The sequence below is a fragment of the Pelodiscus sinensis genome, chromosome 17, assembly GCF_052426305.1.
Source record: "Pelodiscus sinensis isolate ZL-2025 chromosome 17, ASM5242630v1, whole genome shotgun sequence".
NCBI lineage: Eukaryota > Metazoa > Chordata > Testudines > Trionychidae > Pelodiscus > Pelodiscus sinensis.
In genome coordinates, this window is record NC_143068.1 from 36100001 (window position 1) to 36124885 (window position 24885).

Genomic DNA, 24885 nt, shown 5'->3' on the forward strand with positions numbered 1-24885 from the left:
CCTCACGCCCTGCCCGGCTCGCTGCCCTCCTCGCGCCCTGCCCTGCTCACTGCCCTCCTTGCGCCCTGCCCGGCTCCTCACGCCCTGCCCGGCTCGCTGCCCTCCTCGCGCCCTGCCCGGCTCCTCACGCCCTGCCCGGCTCACTGCCCTCCTCGCGCCCTGCCCGGCTCCTCACGCCCTGCCCGGCTCGCTGCCCTCCTGGCGCCCTGCCCGGCTCCTCGCGCCCTGCCCGGCTCCTCGCGCCCTGCCCAGCTCCTCACGCCCTGCCCGGCTCGCTGCCCTCCTCGCGCCCTGCCCGGCTCCTCACGCCCTGCCCTGCTCACTGCCCTCCTTGCGCCCTGCCCGGCTCCTCACGCCCTGCCCGGCTCGCTGCCCTCTTTGCGCCCTGCCCGGCTCCTCACGCCCTGCCCGGCTCGCTGCCCTCTTTGCGCCCTGCCCGGCTCCTCACGTCCTGCCCGGCTCGCTGCCCTCCTCGCGCCCTGCCCGGCTCCTCACGTCCTGCCCGGCTCGCTGCCCTCCTGGTGCCCTGCCCGGCTCCTCACGCCCTGCCCGGCTCGCTGCCCTCCTTGCGCCCTGCCCGGCTCCTCACACCCTGCCCGGCTCGCTGCCCTCCTTGCGCCCTGCCCTGCTCACTGCCCTCCTCACGCCCTGCCCGGCTCCTCACGCCCTGCCCGGCTCGCTGCCCTCTTTGCGCCCTGCCCGGCTCCTCACGCCCTGCCCGGCTCGCTGCCCTCCTCGCGCCCTGCCCTGCTCACTGCCCTCCTTGCGCCCTGCCCGGCTCCTCACGCCCTGCCCGGCTCGCTGCCCTCTTTGCGCCCTGCCCGGCTCCTCACGCCCTGCCCTGCTCACTGCCCTCCTCGCGCCCTGCCCGGCTCCTCACGTCCTGCCCGGCTCGCTGCCCTCCTGGCGCCCTGCCCGGCTCCTCGCGCCAGCGCCCCGGCTCGCCGCCGCCCCGCACCGTCGGCACCCAGCCCTAACCCCGTCTCTCCCGCCAGTCGCTGCGCCGCCTGATGGACACGGAGAAGGTGAAGGGCTTCTGCCAGGTGGTGATCTCGTCCCGGCTGCGGGACGGCGTGTCCCACCTCATCCAGTCCAGCGGGCTCGGGGGGCTGCAGCACAACACCGTGCTGGTGGGCTGGCCCCGCAACTGGCGCCAGAAGGACGATCACCAGACCTGGAGGAACTTCATTGGTACGAGCCGGCCGGGCGCGGCGGGGCGGGGGCGGCGGGGCCTGGTGCATGGAGGTGCGTCGGGGCATGGCCGAGTTGGAGGTGTGGGGGGGATGCCATGGGGCTGCCATAGACCCTCGCACACACCCACATGCACCCCCCCGCATGCACACCCCTGGGTGCCCCCCTCCACACACCCCCACCGCCATGCACACCCACAAACCCCCACATGCACCCCCCCCGCATGCACACCCCTGGGTGCCCCCCTCCACACACCCCCACCGCCATGCACACCCACAAACCCCCACATGCACCCCCCCCGCATGCACACCCCTGGGTGCCCCCCTCCACACACCCCCACCGCCATGCACACCCACAAACCCCCACATGCACTCCCGCCCATGTGCAACCCCCGTGTGCACTCCTCCACACACCCCCACATCCTCCGTGCACCCACCCCCTTGTGTGTACCCCGTGTGCACCCATACCGCATCGCACACCCGGACACCCCCGTGTGCACCCCCATGTGCCCCTGCACCCACCATTCTCACATGAGCCCAGCCAGCCAGACCCCCGGGTGCTGCCTGCAGGTGGGAGGGGGAAGGTCGGGCGTGCCAAGCGTGATGGCCTGCGTGTGGGGGTGGCTGGGGGGCGCTGGGCAGGCCTGGCGGGGAGGGCCGGGCACAGGGCCGAGGGGACGCCCGCTGGGTGCTCCTTGGCGGGGAGGGGCCGGGCCCCGCCCTGCCCTGAGCCACAGCCCTGCCCCACAGAGCTGGTGCGGGAGACCACGGCCGCCCACCTGGCCCTGCTGGTCACCAAGAACGTGGCCATGTTCCCGGGCAACCAGGAGCGCTTCTCCGAGGGCCACATCGACGTCTGGTGGATCGTGCACGACGGGGGGATGCTCATGCTGCTGCCCTTCCTGCTGCGGCACCACAAGGTACTGGGGGGCGGTTCCCGCCTTCGGCTGCCCCGACCATTCCCAGGGTCTGTGCCAGGCAGCCCTGGCTGCAGCGCCCGAGGCCGGGCCCCGGGCCCCTGGCTGACAGCGAGAGCCCAGGCAGCGAGCCCCAGATTTCACCCGTGGGCAGCGCCACAAGCAGCCTCCCCCAAGTAGGGCTGGGCCAGGCCCGGGGCAGTGGAGAAGCAAAAGTTACAAGGGGCTGAGGCCAGGCAGACCAGGGCCCCGGCCTGTCCCTGGGCGGGTGGACCCAGCGCAGAACATGGGGGCTCAGGGCCAGCATCTCTGGGGACCAGTGGGAGCGGAGAACACCCCACCTGCTCTCAGTCCCCGGTGGGAGCTGCTGGCATCACGGCGAGCCCAGCTCAAGCAGAACCGCCTTCCCCTGGCACAGAGCCCTGCCGCCCACACCGAGCGCTGCCCCCTTCCCCCGTCACAGGGCCCTGCCGCCCACACCGAGCGCTGCCCCCTTCCCCGGCACAGGGCCCTGCCGCCCACACCGAGCGCTGCCCCCTTCCCCCGGCACAGGGCCCTGCCGCCCACACCGAGCGCTGCCCCCTTCCCCGGCACAGGGCCCTGCCGCCCACACCGAGCGCTGCCCCCTTCCCTCTTCCCTGTCCCCAGCCTCTCTGGGCCCCCTCCCCAGGGCTGGGCCCACTTCGTGGCCCTGCAGACAGCTGGGGGGAGCGACCCCAGCTTCTGGCTGGTGCCTTTGTCCCCATGTCCCTGCTGGCGCTCGGAAGCCCCGTCCCTGCAGGGTTTCCTGGCCGGGGCGGGGCAGGTCCCAGGCAGCCCGTAATGAGCTGCCCAGACCTCGTGGAGGCCCAGATGCCGCGTGGGCCCTGTTCCGCCGGGAGCAGCGCCGGGATCCGTGTGTGATCCCTGCGCACAGCGCCAGGGCCCGCAGGCTGCTGGGGCGGGTGCCCCGGTGAGATGGCCAGGCGGGGCTTGGGGAGCCGGGCGCCCCGTGGGGGGGCTGCTGGCCCGTGGGCAGGCTGCCAGTGCTCCCTCGCCCGGCAGGTGTGGCGCAAGTGCAAGATGCGCATCTTCACGGTGGCGCAGATGGACGACAACAGCATCCAGATGAAGAAGGACCTGACGATGTTCCTGTACCACCTGCGCATCACGGCCGAGGTGGAGGTGGTGGAGATGGTGAGAGCCCCTGTCGGCCCGTTCCCGGCCTGGGCGCTGGGGAGGGGGAGGGGCTGAGCCGTGTCTGGGCACAGCCAAGGGCGTCCGCTCAGGGTGAATTGCTCAAACTCGGGGCTTTTTATAGCCCTGGACTGGAGACCTCTCCAAACAGGCCACTGCCAGTCCCAGCGAGCGCTCCAGCTGCCTGCCTGGCCAGCCAGAAGCCTCACGAGCAAAACCCCTCAACACCCCGGCCACGTTCATACCTCAAACGGCCCCGGGCCCAACATACAGGCCCTGGGGCCCTTTGGAGCCCAACCTCGCCTACCCCGAACGGGTGCATCCAGCTCCAAGAAACCAGCCACAGATCCCTGGTCAATTTCCCTCTGGACCTTACCCACGAACCACGCTGAGCCAGTCCTCTAGAATCTACAGCTAAAGGTTTATTACTAAGGGAAAGAAAAGCCTGAGCGTGAGGCTGGTAAAGTATCGTACGTTACATGCAGCGAATCCCCCAGTCTCCATGCAGGCTCTAGCAGAGATGTTACAGCTGCTGGCTTAACAGTCCTTGGTCACGTCCTATGTCCGGATGCGTCCCCAGGTCTTTCTGGCTCGTGATTCCCTGTAAGACCCCTCTGGGGTCAGGAGCAGGATCTGAAGTCCCAAATGGAGTCGGCCACAGGGCCTATTTATATCCCGTCCTGGTCTCTTCCACGCGGGAGAGAGTCCCATGGTCAGTGGCCAGGCACCTGGATTCCTTCCCAGGTGGGTCTCGGGTACGTAAGAGTCCGATTGTCCCTGGAGCCTCGCTCGTTAGCGTGTCCGTAGGCCGGGCACAGAGCGAAACCTCCCGTCTCCACGCAGAGTCCATGTTCCTAGCTCCACACGGAGGGTATGTCTACACTACAAAGTTAGTTCGAACTAACGTCCGTTAGTTCGAACTAACTTTAATAGGTGCTACACTAGCGCTCCGCTAGTTCGAATTTGAATCGAACTAGCGGAGCGCTTAGTTCGAACTAGGAAAACCTCATTTTACGAGGACTAACGCCTAGTTCGAACTAGCTAGTTCGAACTAAGGGCTGTGTAGCCCTTTAGTTCGAACTAGTGGGAGGCTAGCCCTCCCCAGGTTTCCCTGGTGGCCACTCTGGCCAACACCAGGGAAACTCTATGCCCCCCTCCCGGCCCCGGACCCCTTAAAGGGGCACGGGCTGGCTACGGTGCCCGTGCCAGGTGCAAGCCTGCCAGCACCCAGCTAGCAGACCCTGCACCTGGCACGGCACAGAGCCACCCACCCGATGCCCCCCAGCCCACCCCCTCTTGCCGGGACCAGGCTGGCGGCTCCCGGGAGCTTGCCCTGGACCGCAAGAGGCGGGCACCTTCCTGGGCTAGTGCGGACATCGTGGACCTCGTCCACGATCTCCGCACTAGGCACAGGAAAGTGGCCGTCTAGGGCAGGAGAGCTGCCAGCCTGGCCACCCAGGACCAGGTGTGCATGAAAATCAAGGGGGTCCACTGAGACCCCCGACCCTGAGCCCTGAGCTTACAATGGCCGTACTGGGTCAGACCAAAGGTCCATCTAGCCCAGTAGCCTGTCTGCCGACAGCGGCCAACCCTAGGGACCCTGGAGGGGATGGACCGAAGACAATGACCAAGCCATTTGTCTCGCGCCATCCCTCTCCAGCCTTCCACAAACTTTGGGCAGGGACACCACTCCTACCCCCTGGCTAATACCACTCCATGGACCCAACCTCCATGACTTGATCTCACTTCCCTTTAAACTCTGTTCTAGTTGTAGCCTTCACAGCCTCCTGCAGCAAGGAGTTCCACAGGTTGACTATTTGCTTTGTGAAGAAGAACAACTTTCTCTTACTAGTTTGAAGCCTGCTACCCATTCCTTTCCTTTGGTGTCCTCTAGTCCTTCTTTATGGGAACTCAGGAAGAACTTTTCTGAATGCACCCTCTCCACCCAACCCCTGCTTTTAGAGACCTCTATCCTGTCCCCGCTCCGTCTCCTCTTTTCTAAGCTGAACAGTCCCAGTCTCTGTAGCCTCTCTTCATCTGGGACCTGTTCCCAACCCCTGATCATGTTAGTTGCCCTCCCCTCTCCCAGCCTTTCTCTTCCCCTCTCCCACCTCCTTTTCCCAGTCTCCCCCAGTTTTTTTTCAATAAAGACAGAGTCAATGTTGGAAGAAACGTTATCTTTATTTTGTACATCAATAAGAAGGGGGGCTAAGGAAGGGTAAGTGGAAGGAGGTGAGGGAGGAATGGGGTATGAGCCCCCGATGGGGAGGACTGGGCTGGCTCTGCGGGCTTCTGGGGGTGGAAGCTCTCCTGCAGCCCCCCAATTACTCCCTCTCCCCAGATGGCAGCCTGCGGCAAGTGCAGCTGGGCTGATGGCCGAGTGGCGTGATGTGCCCAGTGTGGGCACTCAGGGCACTCCAAGCCAGAACTTCTTTGCAAGCGGGGCACCCCTTAGAACTGTGTGTCCGGGGTGGGGGTCGGGACCCTTTAAGCGCAGCCCTCGGCTAGCCTGAGACAGCATCTCCATGCTCTAAGTCCTCCTTTTATGCCCTGCCGGCACTGCTTCCGGCCATCCTTAAGCCCTGTTCAGAGTCCACTCAATGTGGACTTGCTAGTTCGAACTAGCAAAACGCTAGTTCGAACTAGTTTTTAGTTCTAGACGCGTTAGTTCGAACTAGCTTAGTTCGAATTAACTAATTCGAACTAAGTTAGTTCGAACTAACTTTGTAGTGTAGACATACCCAGAGAGCGGATACAGAACCCGTAGGAGGGACGCTTTCCTGTGACCCCTCACATGGCCCCTTCGTACCCACTTTTGGGGCGACCCCTCCCAGGGGTGCAGCAGTGCCCTGGCTGCTCCCCTTAAACGCGGTCACGTGACGCGTCCTGCCCCTCAGCACGAGAGCGACATCTCGGCCTACACCTACGAGAAGACCCTGGTGATGGAGCAGCGCTCGCAGATCCTCAAGCAGATGCACCTGACCAAGACGGAGCGGGAGCGAGAGGTAAGCGGGCCCCTGCCCGGGCGGGCTGCCCCCAGACACTGGGCCCCAGAGCCATGGGGCCTGCTCCGTGGCGGGGCCGGGTCTGTGCCCCCAGCTGGGCCCTTCCCCCGCCGCCTGCCCTCCCCCCCGAGCCTGCGCCCGCGAGATCCCAGCTGGGCCCTTCCCCCGCCGCCTGCCCTCCCCCCCCCGAGCCTGCACCCGCGAGATCCCAGCTGGGCCCTTCCCCCGCCGCCTGCCCTCCCCCCCCCCCCCGAGCCTGTTCCCACGAGGTCCCAGCTGGGCCCTTCCCCCGCCGCCTGCCCTCCCCCCCCCCGAGCCTGTTCCCACGAGGTCCCAGCTGGGCCCTTCCCCCGCCGCCTGCCCTCCCCCCCCCCCCCCGAGCCTGTTCCCACGAGGTCCCAGCTGGGCCCTTCCCCCGCCGCCTGCCCTCCCCCCCCCCCCCCCCCCCCAGCCTGTTCCCGCGAGGTCCCAGCTGGGCCCTTCCCCCCCCACCAAGCCTGCTCCTGCGAGGTCCCAGCCGGGGCTGCCGAGTGACCCCCCTCCCCACAGATCCAGAGCATCACGGACGAGTCCCGCGGCTCCATCCGGCGCAAGAACCCCGCCAGCACCCGGCTGCGGCTGAGCGTCCCGGAGGAGCAGGTGGGCGACAGCGAGGAGAAGCCCGAGGAGGAGGTACGGCAGCCGCTGGGGGGCCGAGCTCTGGGGAGGGGAGCTTGTGCTGGAGGGCCAGGGAGCACCGCGGAGCCAGCGACCAGCAGGGGGGGCCAGTGCTGGGGGCCGGGGGGGGTGCAGGTCTCAGTGTTGGGGGGGCCAGTGCTGGGGGCCGGGGGTGTGTGCAGGTCTCAGTGTTGGGGGGGTGTTGGGGGGGCGGGGGGGCAGTGCTGGGGTCCGGGGGGGTGCAGGTCTCAGTGTTGGGGGGGGCCAGTGCTGGGGTCCGGGGGTGTGTGCAGGTCTCAGTGTTGGGGGGGTGTTGGGGGGGCGGGGGGGCAGTGCTGGGGTCCGGGGGTGTGTGCAGGTCTCAGTGTTGGGGGGGTGTTGGGGGGGCAGGGGGGCAGTGCTGGGGTCCGGGGGGGTGCAGGTTTCAGTGTTGGGGGGGTTTTGGGGGGGCGGGGGGCAGTGCCGGGGTCCGGGGGGGTGCAGGTCTCAGTGTTGGGGGGGCAGTGCCGGGGTCCGGGGGGGTGCAGGTCTCAGTGTTGGGGGGGCAGTGCCGGGGTCCGGGGGGGTGCAGGTCTCAGTGTTGGGGGGCAGTGCCGGGGTCCGGGGGGGTGCAGGTCTCAGTGTTGGGGGGCAGTGCCGGGGTCCGGGGGGGTGCAGGTCTCAGTGTTGGGGGGGCAGTGCTGGGGTCCGGGGGGGTGCAGGTCTCAGTGTTGGGGGGGCCAGTGCTGGGGGCCGGGGGTGTGTGCAGGTCTCAGTGTTGGGGGGTGTTGGGGGGCGGGGGGGCAGTGCTGGGGTCCGGGGGGGTGCAGGTCTCAGTGTTGGGGGGGCAGTGCTGGGGTCCGGGGGTGTGTGCAGGTCTCAGTGTTGGGGGGGTGTTGGGGGGGCAGGGGGGCAGTGCTGGGGTCCGGGGGGGTGCAGGTTTCAGTGTTGGGGGGGTTTTGGGGGGGCGGGGGGCAGTGCCGGGGTCCGGGGGGGTGCAGGTCTCAGTGTTGGGGGGGCAGTGCCGGGGTCCGGGGGGGTGCAGGTCTCAGTGTTGGGGGGCAGTGCCGGGGTCCGGGGGGGTGCAGGTCTCAGTGTTGGGGGGGCAGTGCCGGGGTCCGGGGGGGTGCAGGTCTCAGTGTTGGGGGGCAGTGCTGGGGTCCGGGGGGGTGCAGGTCTCAGTGTTGGGGGGGCAGTGCCGGGGTCCGGGGGGGTGCAGGTCTCAGTGTTGGGGGGGCAGTGCCGGGGTCCGGGGGGGTGCAGGTCTCAGTGTTAGAGGGAGTTGGGGGCTGAGGGAGTTTGGGGGTGTACAGTGCTCAGCGCTGGGGGGCTGTTGGGGGGCAGTGCCGGGGTCCGGGGGGGTGCTGGTCTCAGTGTTGGGGGGAGTGTTGGGGGGACGGGGGGGCAGTGCTGGGGTCTGGGGGGGTGCATGTCTCAGTGTTAGAGGGAGTTGGGGGCTGAGGGAGTTTGGGGGTGTACAGTGCTCAGCGCTGGGGGCCGTTGGGGGGCAGTGCCGGGGTCCGTGGGGGTGCAGGTCTCAGTGTTGGGGGGCTTTTGGGGGGGCGGGGGCAGTGCCGGGGTCCGGGGGGGTGCTGGTCTCAGTGTTACAGGGAGTTGGGGGCTGAGGGAGTTTGGGGGTGTACAGTGTTCAGCGCTGGGGGGCCGTTGGGGGGCCGAGGCCCCAGGGCGGCCCTGGGGAGCTGCTCCCCCCGCGAGCGCCCCTCCCTGCCGTCCCCAGGTGCAGCTCATACACGACAAGGAGCCGGGGGCGTTCGGCGGCCCCCAGTCGCCCGGCGAGGAGCCGGAGCCGGCCCCCGACAAGGTGCATCTCACCTGGACCAAGGAGAAGTCGGCCGCGGAGAAGAACAAGGGCAGGAGCCCGGTCAGCCCGGAGAGCATCAAGGATTTCTTCAGCATGAAGCCGTAAGTGGCCCCGGTCGCACCCCAGCCCCTGGCGAGTCCGGCAGCGTTGGCACAGGCCTGCTGGCAGTGGGGCTGGCTCTGGGGCTCTGGCAGTGGGGCGCTGGCAGTGGGGCTGGCTCTGGGGCTCTGGCTGTGGGGTGCTGGCTCTGGGGGCTGGCAGTGGGGGGCTGGTTCTGGGGGCTGGCTCTGGGGCGCTGGCTTTGGGGGCTGGCAGTGGGGGCTGGCTGTGGGGCGCTGGCTGTGGGGCGCTGGCAGTGGGGCTGGCAGTGGGGGCTGGCTGTGGGGCTGGCAGTGGGGCGCTGGCAGTGGGGCACTGGCAGTGCGGCACTGGCTGTGGGGCTGGCTGTGGGGCTGGCAGTGGGGGCTGGCTGTGGGGCTGGCTGTGGGGGCTGGCAGTGGGGCACTGGCTGTGGGGCTGGCAGTGGGGGCTGGCAGTGGGGCTGGCTGTGGGGCTGGCAGTGGGGCACTGGCTGTGGGGCTGGCTGTGGGGCTGGCAGTGGGGGCTGGCTGTGGGGGCTGGCTGTGGGGCTGGCAGTGGGGCACTGGCTGTGGGGCACTGGCTGTGGGGCTGGCAGTGGGGGCTGGCAGTGGGGCTGGCTGTGGGGCTGGCAGTGGGGGCTGGCAGTGGGTGCTGGCAGTGGGGCTGGCTGTGGGGCTGGCAGTGGGGGCTGGCAGTGGGGCTGGCTGTGGGGCTGGCAGTGGGGGCTGGCAGTGGGGCGCTGGCAGTGGGGCACTGGCTGTGGGGCTGGCAGTGGGGGCTGGCAGTGGGGCTGGCTGTGGGGCTGGCAGTGGGGCTGGCAGTGGGTGCTGGCAGTGGGGCTGGCTGTGGGGCTGGCAGTGGGTGCTGGCAGTGGGGCTGGCTGTGGGGCTGGCAGTGGGGGCTGGCTGTGGGGCTGGCTGTGGGGGCTGGCTGTGGGGCTGGCAGTGGGGGCTGGCAGTGGGGCACTGGCTGTGGGGCACTGGCTGTGGGGCTGGCAGTGGGGGCTGGCAGTGGGGCTGGCTGTGGGGCTGGCAGTGGGGGCTGGCAGTGGGTGCTGGCAGTGGGGCTGGCTGTGGGGCTGGCAGTGGGGCTGGCAGTGGGGCGCTGGCAGTGGGGCACTGGCTGTGGGGCTGGCAGTGGGGGCTGGCAGTGGGGCTGGCTGTGGGGCTGGCAGTGGGGCTGGCAGTGGGGGCTGGCAGTGGGTGCTGGCAGTGGGACTGGCTGTGGGGCTGGCAGTGGGTGCTGGCAGTGGGTGCTGGCAGTGGGGCTGGCTGTGGGGCTGGCAGTGGGGGCTGGCTGTGGGGCTGGCTGTGGGGCTGGCAGTGGGGGCTGGCTGTGGGGCTGGCAGTGGGGCTGGCGCCGGGTGCTGGCAGACCGGGAGGGGGAGGGGGCAGCGCTGTGGAAGGGGGCGGAGCTGGGCGCCGAGGGGGCTGGGCTCCGGGGCGAGGCCGGGGGTGCTGACGAGCTTCTCTCTCTCTCTTCCCCCCGCGCTGCCACAGGGAGTGGGAGACCCTGTAAGTCTGAGCTGTGCACGTCTCTTGTCCCGCTGTGCCGGGGGGCTGAGCCCCACACCGCCCCCTGCTGGAGGGGCCCCTCGCTGGGTGGGGGCGCCATGCCCGGCGTTTGGGGAACAGCAAATGGCCCTGCTGGTCCCGGCTCCACAAGCTCCGACCTCCAGCTCCCAACAGAGGAAAGCGGCTGAGCCGGGTCAGAGCCCCAGGACTGGCCAGTGCCCCGGGCTTGCCCCATTGCCGGGGGCTAGCGCTGCTGCCGGCACCTCGGGAGACCTGCAGGAGTCACCTGCTCTGCTCAGGCCTCCCCCTCGGGGTCTACACAGCCGTGTGGGCGGGGCTTTCTGTGCCCCGCCCCATCCGACAGCCGTGTGGGCGGGGCTTTCTGTGCCCCGCCCCATCCGACAGCCGTGTGGGCGGGGCTTTCTGTGCCCCGCCCCATCCGACAGCCGTGTGGGCGGGGCTTTCTGTGGCCCGCCCCATCCTACAGCCGTGTGGGCGGGGCTTTCTGTGGCCCGCCCCATCCGACAGCCGTGTGGGCGGGGCTTTCTGTGCCCCGCCCCATCCGACAGCCGTGTGGGCGGGGCTTTCTGTGGCCCGCCCCATCCTACAGCCGTGTGGGCGGGGCTTTCTGTGGCCCGCCCCATCCGACAGCCGTGTGGGCGGGGCTTTCTGTTCCCCGCCCCATCCGACAGCCGTGTGGGCGGGGCTTTCTGTGCCCCCCCAGCCCACCCCAGCTATAAGGGCCTGGGCCCCGCCCCGCCCCTGAGCCTGCCTGTCTCCACAGGAACCAGTCCAACGTGCGGCGGATGCACACGGCCGTCAGGCTTAACGAGGTCATCGTGAAGAAGTCGCAGGAAGCCAAGCTGGTCCTGCTCAACATGCCTGGGCCGCCCCGCAACCGGAAGGGGGATGAGAACTGTATCCTTCGGCCACGCGGCCAGGCCGGGTCGGGGCTGGGGGCGTTGCTGGCTCGGGGACACGGGCTGAGTGTGGCTGGGGGGCTGCCCAACGCCTCGCCCCACTTGCCAGCAGCTGGGGTGTGGCACTGCCCCTCCCCAGTCCCAGGGGCTGCCCCCTGCTGGGCAGGGCCATGTCGCTGGGGCAGGAGGAGCAGCGCCCAGAGCCCCAGGACCGGACTGCAGCCCTCGTGCTCTGCGCTGGGGCTCCAGGCTTTGGGCTGGCGTGGGGTAGGGCCTGGCGCGCTGGACGGAGCTGTGCTGGCTGCCTGGAGGGGCCGCAGCCTTACAACTGCCCCCGTGGGGCAGGGCCTGGCGCGCTGGACGGAGCTGTGCTGGCTGCCTGGAGGGGCCGCAGCCTTACAACTGCCCCCGTGGGGCAGGGCCTGGCGCGCTGGACGGAGCTGTGCTGGCTGCCTGGAGGGGCTGCAGCCTTACAACTGCCCCCGTGGGGCAGGGCCTGGCGCGCTGGATGGAGCTGTGCTGGCTGCCTGGAGGGGCTGCAGCCTTACAACTGCCCCCGTGGGGCAGGGCCTGGCGCGCTGGACAGAGCTGTGCTGGCTGCCTGGAGGGGCTGCAGCCTTACAACTGCCCCCGTGGGGCAGGGCCTGGCGCGCTGGACAGAGCTGTGCTGGCTGCCTGGAGGGGCCGCAGCCTTACAACTGCCCCCGTGGGGCAGGGCCTGGCGCGCTGGATGGAGCTGTGCTGGCTGCCTGGAGGGGCCGCAGCCTTACAACTGCCCCCGTGGGGCAGGGCCTGGCGCGCTGGACGGAGCTGTGCTGGCTGCCTGGAGGGGCTGCAGCCTTACAACTGCCCCCGTGGGGCAGGGCCTGGCGCGCTGGACGGAGCTGTGCTGGCTGCCTGGAGGGGCTGCAGCCTTACAACTGCCCCCATGGGGCAGGGCCTGGCGCGCTGGACGGAGCTGTGCTGGCTGCCTGGAGGGGCCGCAGCCTTACAACTGCCCCCATGGGGCAGGGCCTGGCGCGCTGGATGGAGCTGTGCTGGCTGCCTGGAGGGGCTGCAGCCTTACAACTGCCCCCATGGGGCAGGGCCTGGCGCGCTGGACGGAGCTGTGCTGGCTGCCTGGAGGGGCTGCAGCCTTACAACTGCCCCCGTGGGGCAGGGCCTGGCGCGCTGGACGGAGCTGTGCTGGCTGCCTGGAGGGGCTGCAGCCTTACAACTGCCCCCGTGGGGCAGGGCCTGGCGCGCTGGACGGAGCTGTGCTGGCTGCCTGGAGGGGCTGCAGCCTTACAACTGCCCCCGTGGGGCAGGGCCTGGCGCGCTGGACGGAGCTGTGCTGGCTGCCTGGAGGGGCTGCAGCCTTACAACTGCCCCCGTGGGGCAGGGCCTGGCGCGCTGGACGGAGCTGTGCTGGCTGCCTGGAGGGGCTGCAGCCTTACAACTGCCCCCGTGGGGCAGGGCCTGGCGCGCTGGATGGAGCTGTGCTGGCTGCCTGGAGGGGCTGCAGCCTTACAACTGCCCCCGTGGGGCAGGGCCTGGCGCGCTGGACGGAGCTGTGCTGGCTGCCTGGAGGGGCTGCAGCCTTACAACTGCCCCCATGGGGCAGGGCCTGGCGCGCTGGATGGAGCTGTGCTGGCTGCCTGGAGGGGCTGCAGCCTTACAACTGCCCCCGTGGGGCAGGGCCTGGCGCGCTGGACAGAGCTGTGCTGGCTGCCTGGAGGGGCTGCAGCCTTACAACTGCCCCCGTGGGGCAGGGCCTGGCGCTGCAGTTGACTCAGTGCGTGTTCCTCTGGACACACATGCCCCGCACATAGGAGCGCGGGACGTAAGCCTGGCCAGTCCGGGTCAGGCCAATGGCCCTTCCAGCCCAGGGCCCTGCCTGCCCACAGCAGCCAGCGCCCGGCACCCCAGAGGGAGTGAACAGAACAGGGAACCATCCAGTGACCATTCCCAGCTGCCGGCAGACTGAGGCCAGGGACCCTCCCTGCCCAGCCTGGCTAAGAGCCATTGATGGACCCAGACTCCATGAATGTATCTAGTTCTTTTTTAAACCCTGTTATACTTTTGGCCTTCCCAGCACTCCTCCCCTGGCGAGGAGTTCCACAGGTTGACTGTGTGTTGTGTGAAGAAGCACTTTGTCTTGTTTGTTTTACACCTGCTGCCTATTCTTGTGTTTTGAGGGCTACGTCTACATTGGCAAGATTTTGCGCAAATATTCTTTAATGCAGTTTTTGCATTAAAGTATTTGCGCAAGAGAGCGTCTGCACTGGCATGAGCCTTTGCGCAAGAGCATCTGTGCCAGTGCAGATGCTCTCTTGCGCAAGAAAGCTCTGGTGGCCATTTTAACCATCGGGCTTTCTTGCACAAGAAATTCATGTTGCCTGTCTACACTGGCCTCTTGTGCAAGAACAGTTACACAAAAGGGCTTATCCCTGAGTGGGAGCATCATATTTCTTGCGCAAGAACTCGCGGCCAGTGTAGACAGGCTTTTGCGCAAAATCTTGCCAATGTAGACACAACCGAGAAGTAAATAGCACTTCCTTATTTACTTAGAACATAACACATGAACATAAGAACGGCCGTACTGGGTCGGACCAAAGGTCCATCTAGCCCAGTGTCCTGTCTGCCGACAGTGGCCAGCACCAGGTGCCCCAGAGAGGGTGGACCGAAGACAATGATCAAGCGATTTGTCTCCTGCCATCCCTCTCCAGCCTCGGACAAACAGAGGCCAGGGACACCATTTTATCCCCTGGCTAATAGCCTTTTATGGACCTAACCTCCAGGAAATTATCCAGCTTCTCTTTAAACTCTGTTATAGTGCTAGCCTTCACAGCCTCCTCTGGCAAGGAGTTCCACAGGTTGACAACACGCTGTGTGAAGAAGAACTTTCTTTTATTAGTTTTAAACCTGCTCCCCATTAATTTCATTTGGTGTCCTCTAGTTCTTCTATTTAGGGAACTAATAAATAACTTTTCTTTATCCGCCCTCTCCACCCCACTCATGATTTTATAGACCTCTATCATATCCCCCCTCAGTCTCCTCTTTTCTAAACTGAAAAGTCCCAGTCGCTTTAGCCTCTCCTCAGATGGGACCCGTTCCAAACCCCTACTCATTTTAGTTGCCCTTTTCTGAACCCTTTCCAAGGCCAAAATCTCTTTTTCACATCAGTCACATCAGCCCTCAGTTGTCTCTTTTCCAAGCTGAAACGTCCCCGTCGTCCTCATCTTTCCTACGGAAGCTGCTCCGGCCCCTCGTCGTTTTCATTGTCTGTTTGTGAATCTTTTCCGACTCCAGCCTATCTTCCGGGAGGGGCCGAGCACCTTTGCTCGCCGGGATTTCAGAGGCAGCGTGGCATCTTCTGTCTTACTCGCTCTCTCTTTCGTGCCGCGTCCCGTGCTCGTTGCTTTTCGGCGGTGGCTGCACTGGAGCAGGTGTGTGCCGGGAACGCCCCGGTGGCAGCCGCTAGCTCGGCGTGTGCGCCCCTGGGATGCTGTTCCCACGGCAGCACGGTGCCCTCGCCACCGCTCGCGTTCACCTGCCAGCGGGCGCCCAGTCACCCGGCCGGGCGAGAGCCTTTTGTGCCCACCCGCCCTGCCCCCGCTGCCAGCCTCTTGGCATCGCCTGCGCGTGTCCCGCCTCGTTCCCTGCGGCCGTGCCCCGAGGAATCCGTTAACGAGGGTCCCGGAACAGAGCCGGGGGCGCCGCTAGATACCTCCCTCCAGCCCGGACGCCCGCTGCTCCTGCCCCCGGCGCCAGCCTGTGCCCCCCCACCCCGAGGGGCGTCCCACGCAGCCCAGCTTCAGAGCCGGGGGCACCGCTAGATACCTCCCTCCAGCCTGGACGCCCGCTGCTCCTGCCCCCGGCGCCGGCCTGTGCCCCCCGCCCCGAGGGGCGTCCCCCGCAGCCCAGCTTCAGAGCCGGGGGCGCCGCTAGATACCTCCCTCCAGCCCGGACCCCCCGCTGCTCCTGCCCCCGGCGCCGGCCTGTGCCCCCCGCCCCGAGGGGCGTCCCACGCAGCCCAGCTTCAGAGCCTGGCCAGCCACTAGATACCTCCCTCCAGCCCGGACGCCCGCTGCTCCTGCCCCCGGTGCCGGCCTGTGCCCCCCACCCCGAGGGGCGTCCCATGCAGCCCAGCTTCAGAGCCGGGGACGCCGCTAGATACCTCCCTCCAGCCCGGACGCCCGCTGCTCCTGCCCCCGGCACCGGCCTGTGCCCCCCACCCCGAGGGGCGTCCCACGCAGCCCAGCTTCAGAGCCGGGGGCGCTGCTAGATACCTCCCTCCAGCCCGGACGCCCCGCTGCTCCTGCCCCCGGCACCGGCCTGTGACCCCCACCCCGAGGGGCGTCCCACGCAGCCCAGCTTCAGAGCCTGGCCAGCCGCTAGATACCTCCCTCCAGCCCGGACGCCCGCTGCTCCTGCCCCCGGCGCCAGCCTGTGACCCCCCGCCCCGAGGGGCGTCCCACGCAGCCCAGCTTCAGAGCCGGGGGCGCCGCTAGATACCTCCCTCCAGCCCGGACGCCCCGCTGCTCCTGCCCCCGGCGCCGGCCTGTGCTATGCGTTTGCTGGTCTCCACGACCCCCGGCCTGGCTGTTCGGTGCAGTCTGAGTGCGCCCTCCTTGCCCGAAGTGCCCTGCGGCTACGTCCCGCCTCCCACCGGCCAGTCTCGTCGGACACACTCCTGCGTTCCCATCGGACAAAACTCCCTTCCCGCCCCCCACGCTCCTCCCCCTGCTGCAAGACCCCTGCCGGGACAGATCCCTTTTCTTCCAGCAAGCGGGACGCTGAGCACCCCTTTTACCGCTGCCTGGGGGTCTGTCTACACTACCCCGCTAGTTCCAACTAGGAGGGTAATGTAGGCATACCGCACTTGCAAATGAAGCCCGGGATTTGAATTTCCCGGGCTTCATTTGCATAAGCAGGGAGCCGCCATTTTTAAAACCCCGCTGGTTCGAACCCCGTGCAGCGCGGCTACACGGGGCTCGAACTAGGTAGTTCGAACTAGGCTTCCTATTCCGAACTACCGGTACACCTCGTGGAACACCCCCCTGATGCGTGGAATGAGGTGTAACGGTAGTTCGGAATAGGAAGCCTAGTTCGACCTACCTAGTTCGAGCCCCGTGTAGCCGCGCTGCACGGGGTTCGAACCAGTGGGGTTTTAAAAATGGCGGCTCCCCGCTTATACAAATGAAGCCTGGGAAATTCAAATCCCGGGCTTCATTTGCAAGTGCGGTATGCCTACATTACCCTCCTAGTTGGAACTAGCGGGGTAGTGTAGACATACCCTGATTGCGGAACTCGCCTGAGCCTCCTCCACCGGGACCGTCTGGGGCAGGAGGCGGGTGCGGGGGGACTCGCGTCTGGGGCAGGAGGCTGGGTGCAGGGGACTCGCATCTGGGGCAGGAGGCAGGTGCGGGGGGACTCGCATCTGGGGCAGGAGGCGGGTGCGGGGGGACTCGCGTCTGGTGCAGGAGGCTGGGTGCGGGGGACTCACGTCTGGGGCAGGGGGCTGGGTGCGGGGGACTCGCGTCTGGGGCAGGGAGCTGGGTGCGGGGGACTCGCATCTGGGGCAGGGAGCTGGGTGCGGGGGACTCGCGTCTGGGGCAGGAGGCTGGGTGCGGGGGACTCGCATCTGGGGCAGAAGGCTGGGTGCGGGGGACTCGCATCTGCGGCAGAAGGCTGGGTGCGGGGGACTCCCGTCTGGGGCAGGAGGCGGGTGCGGGGGACTCGCGTCTGGAGCAGGAGGCTGGATGCGGGGGACTTGCATCTGCGGCAGGAGGCTGGTGCGGGGGACTCGCGTCTGGGGCAGGAGGCGGGTGCGGGGGACTCGCGTCTGGGGCAGGGGGCTGGGTGCGGGGGACTCGCGTCTGGGGCAGGAGGCGGGTGCAGGGGGACTCGCGTCTGGGGCAGGGGGCTGGGTGCGTGGGACTCGCGTCAGGGGCAGGAGGCGGGTGCAGGGGACTCGCATCTGGGGCAGGAGGCGGGTGCAGGGGACTCGCGTCTGGGGCAGGAGGCGGGTGCGGGGGACTCGCGTCTGGGGCAGGAGGCGGGTGCGGGGGACTCGCGTCTGGAGCAGGAGGCGGGTGCGGGGGACTTGCGTCTGGGGCAGGAGGCGGGTGCGGGGGACTTGCGTCTGGGGCAGGAGGCGGGTGCGGGGGACTTGCGTCTGGGGCAGGAGGCGGGTGCGGGGGACTCCCGTCTGGGGCAGGAGGCGGGTGCGGGGGACTCGCGTCTGGGGCAGGAGGCGGGTGCGGGGGACTCGCGTCTGGGGCAGGAGGCGGGTGCGGGGGACTCCCGTCTGGGGCAGGAGGCGGGTGCGGGGGACTTGCGTCTGGGGCAGGAGGCGGGTGCGGGGGACTTGCGTCTGGGGCAGGAGGCGGGTGCGGGGGACTCCCGTCTGGGGCAGGAGGTGGGTGCGGGGGACTCGCGTCTGGGGCAGGAGGCGGGTGCGGGGGACTCCCGTCTGGGGCAGGAGGCGGGTGCGGGGGAGGTTCAGGGCTGGGACGGGCTCAGGAAGCAGGCTCTGGCTGGACACTCTTTCATTGAGACGGCTTCCGGGTTTCGGAGCAGCGGGGTTAAGGCGGCTCGCTCCTGCCCTGGCCCTGCACCGCTCCGGAAAGCAGCTGGCATGTTCCTCCACGGCGCCATGTGCTGCCCCTCCCACAGGCGCGGAGCCCACGGCTTGTACTGGCCACGGGTCCCCGACACCGACCAATGGGAGCCTCAGGAGCGGTGTCTGCAGGCAGGGGCAGCGTGTGGAGCCCCCGGGCTGCAGGGCCACGCCAGCCACGCCAGGAGCAGCAGTGACCAGAGGGAGAATGGCTCCGGCCACGCCCGGGCAGGCATCTGAGAACTCCCGCCCCCAGGAACGCCATTGAAGCGGGAGAGAGGCATGAAACCGACGAAGGGGCCAGACCAGCCACACCCCAACTAAGCCACGTTGCCAGCAGGGGGAGTAACGACCCCCCACGGCGTGGGTAGGGTCGGGAGACGTGGGTGAAGGCCAGTGTGTTGTGAGCGCGGCAGGGACTCGCATTGCCAAGCTCCGTGTGTGGAGACGGGGTATAGGAGTGCCGGGGGGGACACCCTGATGTCAGCGCCCCGCCCCCCCCACACTGCACAGCAAGCAGGAGGCTCCCGGGGGGCAGCTCCAAGGCAGAGGGCAGGCGTGGCAGGACGGGAGGGGGGGCAATTGAAGTGCCAGCGCTTGAGAGCTCCCTGGCCACGCGCATCAGGAGCCCTGGCGGTGCGTCTCGACTGCTCTCTCAAATCGAAGCAGGAGGCGCGCGCTCCGCAAATGGCGCATCTCACGCTGGTTTCATTTCAGAACAGGCCGTTTCCACATTTGGCACGTCTACAAGGCACCACATTTCAAAAGAAAGCCCCATGTCGAGCCAGCTCATCCTGTGCAACGAGGTTTACAGGGCTGCGGAACTAGCACATCCGTTAGTTCAAAAATCATTCCGAAATCGCGGCCACATTCCCTGGACGCGGGGGAGCTATTTCGGGATGGCCGGCAGTTTGGACGTCCCTCAGAGGCTCTGGGAGATCCCGAGCTACTGGTTGGTGACCACTGCTGTAGGGGCACTCAGCCATGGGTTTAACCGTAGCCAGTCTCTACAAAGGAATGTTCCTAACCAGTTACAGAGCGAGAGCAGAGCTGGGTCTGACACTGGCACCCTGGGCTTGCATAAAGACATTCACTGGCTGGCGCATTACAAAGCCAATTTCTCCTGCTTTTAACATCCACATGTTCACATCTAAAGCTGTGAATGGGCACACCCAGGGTATGTCTACACTACCCTCCTAGTTCGAACTAGGAGGGTAATGTATGCATACCGCACTTGCTAATGAAGCCCGGGATTTGAATTTCCCGGGCTTCATTAGCATAAGCGGGGAGCCGCCATTTTTAAATCCCCGCTGCTTCGAACCCCGTGTAGCGCGGCTACACGGGGCTCGAACTAGGTAGTTCGGACTAGGGTGCCTATTCCGAACTACCGGTACTCCTCGTTTCACGAGAAGTAACGGTAGTTCGGAATAGGACCCTAGTCCGAACTACCTAGTTCGAGCCCCGTGTAGCCGCGCTACACGGGGTTCGAAGCAGCGGGGATTTAAAAATGGCGGCTCCCCGCTTATGCTAATGAAGCCCGGGAAATTCAAATCCCGGGCTTCATTAGCAAGTGCGGTATGCATACATTACCCCGCTAGTTCGAACTAGCGGGGTAGTGTAGACATACCCCCAGCCCACTTCTTTGCCCCCATGGACACGGGCCCTACAGTTGACAGGCTCTTCTTTTACTGTTCCAGATACCTCTCGGGGGCTGCTATTTCCACCCGCTGCAGTGGGCCGTGCCCACGAAAGCTCAGATTCTGTACATTTGGTCGTCTCTACGCTGGCCCAGGACTACTCATTGGTTTTGAAGTCACAGACTAGTGTGGCTCCCCCTCAGACTTAGCCATCGTGTGAACACACAGCGGTACAAACACAGAGGCTGCATGTGTGGCCCCCGCCAACCACCAGCGCCAGTCCCTGGGGCCCTCCCCTCCACCCTGTTCTGAGGGGATCACACTCACGGGACTCGTGCCAGCACTCGGCTCCGTAGGGTCCCTGGAGCTGGCACTGAGGGGTGGGGGGCCCTGGGCCCTGCATCCCCATTCGCAGCCAGACGGGACTCTCAGGCGGCAGGGAGAAGAGAAGGTTCCTTGGTTCCCAGGGACACAGTGTAGCCCAGACTTGGTTACAGGACCTAGGAGCCGTCAGTCCGTCTTGGGGAGAGGGGGGCCCAGGGCCAGGACTCTGGGCCCCTGCCCTGCCCCCCAAGCCAGCTAGATTCCCCTCTCCCCCAGCCAGCCCCCAGGCGGCCCCACCCCCTCCCTGTTCAGATTCCCGTGCCCCAAGTGGTAACTGACCATCACTGGCTGCATCTTCCCCCTGGGGCCAGGGGCCAGGCCATTCCCTACGGGCCTCCCCTCAGGCGCTCTCCCCAGGGACCCCATCCCCCACTGAGCACTGCGCGCCCCCCCACTACGTCACTGGGCCCTCTTGGGGGCCCCTTCTCTCTCAGGGGTTAGCCCCAGGCCCTGCCGCCTCCTGGAGCGGCACCGGGGCCCCCACGCCAGAGGGAGCAATGGCCCCCGGGCGCTGGGCCCGAGTGACAGCCAGCACGGAGCAGGAGGTTCTGGGGCATCTCCACACAGGAACCCTCAGGCCCGCCCGGGTGGGCCCCAGCTGCTCCCCTGCCCCGTCCGGAGACCTGTGATTCCGAGCCCCAACTCTGCCCTTTGTCTTGGGGCAGGTGACTAGGGTCGTCTGGGCCCCTCTCCCTGGCAGGAGCCTCCCCGTCACAGCCCCTTGGCCTCCCGCTGGCCTGCTGGGGGCCCCATCCTCCAGGCACTGGCCGGCTCCCGGTTCTGGGCTCGACCCTGCAACAACGCCCTCTCCCTCCCCTCGCTACACCAGTGACCCCCATGGGCAGGCAGCCCCTTGAGAAAAACAAGAACCCCCCCCCCCACTTTATCACAGAGGGGCACAGCTGATTGGTGGAGGCCCGTAACAGTGCAACTAACTCAGCCAATCAGCACATCACTGTTGTCGGCTAATTTGCATCCCAGCACGGGCTCTGGGTAGGGTCCTGCTGGGTGGCGCGGGGGCTGGGTCGTGACGGGCCCCCCCGCGTGGGACGATCAGCCTGAGGCGCCCTCCTGCCTCAGCGCCTGGGCATGTCCTGAGGGGCAGCCCAGGGCGTTCGCCCCGCCGGCCCTCTGCTGCTCTGTGTTCTCCTTGACAGCCGCGGCCCCGCAGACATGGAGTTCCTGGAGGTGCTGACGGAGCACCTGGACCGGGTCATGCTGGTGCGCGGCGGGGGCCGGGAAGTCATCACCATCTACTCCTGAAAGCCCAGCTACCGAGCTGAGCGCCCGCGCGCCAGCCCCTTTGCCCCAGCTCCGGGGGCGCCAGAGGGCGGTGCCGCTCGTGCTCAGAACCTTCGCCGCGCCCCCTGCTCCATCCGAACTGCAGCCCCCGAGTCCGGGGCTACCAGCACCAGCGCCGCCACGCCCCCCGCGCCAGCACAGCCCTGCCGTGGCTGTTCATAGACAGTAGCTGTGAGCCTGAGCCCCCGCCCCGAGCCTGGACACACAGGAAGGGGGGCTGGCCAGGCTCTCAGGCAGTCCTTGGAGCCCCTGGCTGGCCGAGCGCGGGTGCATTGGCCCTGTGGGTCTAGGCCCCCGGCCTGGGCTCCGCCTGCCTTTGAACATATTGAGGTTCGTGGGACACGTTTGCTACCCTGCCCCTGCCTGCTGCCGTCCTTTGGAGCATGTTCGCCTCGCCTGCCGCGCCTCCCCACTCACCGCCCCCCGCAGGGCCAGCCGGGCCCCTTGCCAAGCCCGGCCCCTCCTGCTGCAGCCCCCGGCACTGCTGCGGACAGGTGAGCACGCAGGGCCGACCCTGCAGCGTCCATCGGCGTGAAGGGCAGCGCCTCCCCGGCTGAGGGGCAGGGCTGAGTCCTGGCGGGGGTGGGGACGTGGACAGTGAGATTTCCTGCCCCCTCTGCTCAGCACAGGCCCACGTGGCTCCCCAGCTCCAGCGTGGGGTCTGACCGTGCTGGTGTGGGGTGGGGCCGTGGGCCACAAGTGGGCACAGCCCGGGAAGCATGGGTGCACGTGGGGCTAGCGCCTGGCAGAGGCCTGGGTCCTTCCCCACACCCCATGCTCGGGCTGGGCGTGAGCCCAGTGCCACTGCATGAACATGGCGTCCCTGGGACCGCAGGCCCTGCTGCCGCTTCAGGGGAACGACCACATGTAGTTAAAGCTTATAAATATGCAAATCAGCTCATTTCCCCCCATTCCCAGCAGCAGGACACTGACAGGCCCTGCCGGGGCCCTCGCTCGCTCTGGCCACGTGGCCCCCCAGCAGCACGGCCCTGGGGGCTGCAGGCAAGGCCGGGGGCTGGGCAGGGTAACCTTGCTCCAGCCCCTTCCTCAGCTGAGCAACTGGGGAGCTTTTAAGCAATGTGACTAGCTCTAGGAGCGCCGTGGGGAGGGGGCCGGGGGCGGAGGGCTCCCCCACCCCGGCGCCTGCCCTGCTGTATATACTGTACATATGGTGGGTGTATTTTTACAGTGATATTTGTGTCCTAGAGCGAGGTGGGGCTGGTGCCAGGGAAGCCTGGCTCTGGCGGCAGAGCCCAGGCCCGGGAGGTCCCCGAGGTTTTGCTGAGGCTGGGCCCTCGGGAGAGGGCGGTGTCCCCTCCGCAGCGCCGGGCGGCCCGGGCCAGGCCAGCGCGGGGGCTCGTTCGCTTCTCAATTTTGCTTCTTAGTCTTTTCAGGGAAAAGAGGTTCCAGACTTTTCTGAACTTGTTTCACAGCAGATTTGAGCTTCCAATGCAAGTGCAGCCTGCTCCGGGCGGCCCTCTCGTGCTGGGCCAGCCCTGCCCCAGCCGAGGGACCCCCTTCGCCCCCCACGCCCCTGCGTAAGTCCCCTTAGCCCCGGGGAACCGGCCTGCACAGGCTGCCACGGAGGCAGCCCTGTGCCTTCTGCAGTGGGAGACGGCAGCGCAGAGCCCCCGGGCCTGCAGCACAGCTGAGAGGGGCGGGAGAAGGAAACTCCCTGGAGAAGGCCCCCAGGCCCCTTCTCCCTGCCCCCGCTGGCTCCTCCATCGCCCCTGCACCGCGCTGCCCTTGCGTGGCGCGCTCTAGGCAACAGCATCTGGTGGCCAGTGCCTCTGGGCTGGGCCCCGCCCCAGCAGCTGCTCCTACCTCTGATACCAGCCCCCAACTTCCTGCCCACTGCCACTGCCACGAGGGAGCAGCCTCCAGCAGCCCAGCCCCGCTCCCATCACACTGGGAGGGGCGTGGGGCAGGAAGCTATGGCCCTGGCTGAAGCTTCCTCCTCACAAGCCCTCAGCTCTGCCGCTTGAGCCCCGGCTCCCCCAGAATCCCCTTGGCAGCAGGGCAGACGCAGCCCCCGCTAGCCTGCGGCTCTGCCCAAAGGAGCGATTCTCTGCCCAGCAGCCCTGGCTCTGAGCCCTGCATGGGCCGGGCACCGGCTGCTGCAGCCGCTTGCTACTAGTGGGGAGCCCTGGGCCCAGCCCCCGGCTGGAAGTCGGTGAGGGGGGCCCAGCTCTGCTGAGCGCTCCAGCCACAAGGACATTTCTCAGTGATGGCAGGTCCCTGCTTGGCTGAAGGTTCCTTATGGCTGCAGCCGGCCTGCTGCACCAGTGCTAGGCGGTGGGTGGCTGCCGCTCGGCCCCCATCAGCCCACGGCTTGGCTCTCAAACCAGGCTTCCAGGAGCACAGACCCCCTGCCGGGCTGGACTGACTCTCCTGGCTGCTGCCCGCTGCCCGCCTTTCCTGGCTCCTGCACTGCCCCCCACCCCCTCAGCAGACACCCTTCAGTCCTGGCTCCTTCCCTTTAATCAGGACTGACCAGTTCCTGTTGCCTCACGATTCCTCTGGCACCAACTCCCCAGGCACGCGCTGCCCTCTGCCCCGGAAACCCGCGTGCAGACACACGGCTGCCATCCCATCGGCTCCGTGCTGCCAGGGCTCTAGCAGCGCCCCCGCCCATTACGACAGACAGCAAAAAGGGAAGGGCCGCCCCCCTTGCAGGAGCAAGCCCCAGGGGTGTGAGACTGCACTGCACGCTCGTCTCCAGCCCAGCTCTGCCTCTGCACCTCCCGCGGGCCCAGTTCTCAGAGCAGGTGGGGAGGTCTTGGCGCACAAGGCCTGTTTTCCCGAGAGCAGCGACCAGGAGCACGGTGCTGCTGCCTGGCCGCGTGCAAGGCTGGGGGGAGCCTGCTCAGGGAACCACGCCACAGCAGGCTCCAGCCAGCACGGGGAAAGCCCTTAGCTCTGTGCTGTGCCTACTCCCCTCCAGCCGGCAGCTGCGGCACTAGGGCCAGGCCAGGCTCACAGGCCGCAGGCGGAGGCTGCGCTGGGCAGGGGTGGACGCAGGCGCAGGCACCTGAACCAAAGGAAGGGTGGATATGGTTTCAGTTCCAACAGTTGCACTATAAGAGCCAAGACTCCCCGGCACGGCAGGGCTGACGCACTGGAAGGCTCCGGGCTGAGGTTGTGTTGGTTGCAAACCACTTTTCTGTGCTACATGTGCAATATATTTGTTCTGAATGTGATCACCCGTCCATTCATTACACCAACTTTATAATCACTGTTCTAGATGTTTTACATCCATTCCAATGACTTATTCCAAGTGCAATATCTCAATAGACAGTGACCCCGTATGCTTTGTGTTTTAAAGAATCTGTGTGCAGAGCAATGCAAAGACGTTTCAATTATGTAAATAAACCTGGTTGCAAACCAAAAGAAAGATTAATAGGCTTGCATTTAATTTGTGTGCGAGTGACTCAGCGTTAGGCCGCCTTGTGTTCGCTGTGGATAGTACAGGAGGACTGCCTCCTGCGTTGTTGAATGCTCCTGTTCATGCTTTACAGCTTTATTGTATTCAGTTTTTAGACTCCTGTCTGCACCAAATGCAATAAATGATTTTATTACACCCTTCACCACTTGCAGTGGGAAATTGTCACTTGGTTTTGACAGCTACAGCACATATCCAACACGTGGCTATTTTCAGGTACCAGGAAGCAGAGGGGATTGCAGGAGCAGCCACCTG

The 24885-nt window shown here is 66.8% G+C and overlaps 1 protein-coding gene across 2 annotated transcripts in view; it reads left to right on the plus strand.

The window, feature by feature from the left end:
- Nucleotides 1–24773, plus strand: part of SLC12A5 (solute carrier family 12 member 5) — a 120487-nt gene extending 95714 nt beyond the window's left edge. For both annotated transcript variants that reach the window (XM_089769796.1, XM_089769797.1), the window contains exons 18-25: nt 996–1191; nt 1941–2110; nt 3152–3283; nt 6181–6288; nt 6838–6960; nt 8663–8847; nt 11126–11259; nt 21058–24773. In XM_089769796.1, the coding sequence (XP_089625922.1) occupies nt 996–1191; nt 1941–2110; nt 3152–3283; nt 6181–6288; nt 6838–6960; nt 8663–8847; nt 11126–11259; nt 21058–21149 (1140 nt within the window). In that variant the 3' untranslated portion in view covers nt 21150–24773. The remainder of the gene's footprint in view (nt 1–995; nt 1192–1940; nt 2111–3151; nt 3284–6180; nt 6289–6837; nt 6961–8662; nt 8848–11125; nt 11260–21057) is intronic.
- The last annotated feature ends 112 nt before the right edge of the window (nt 24774–24885 follow it).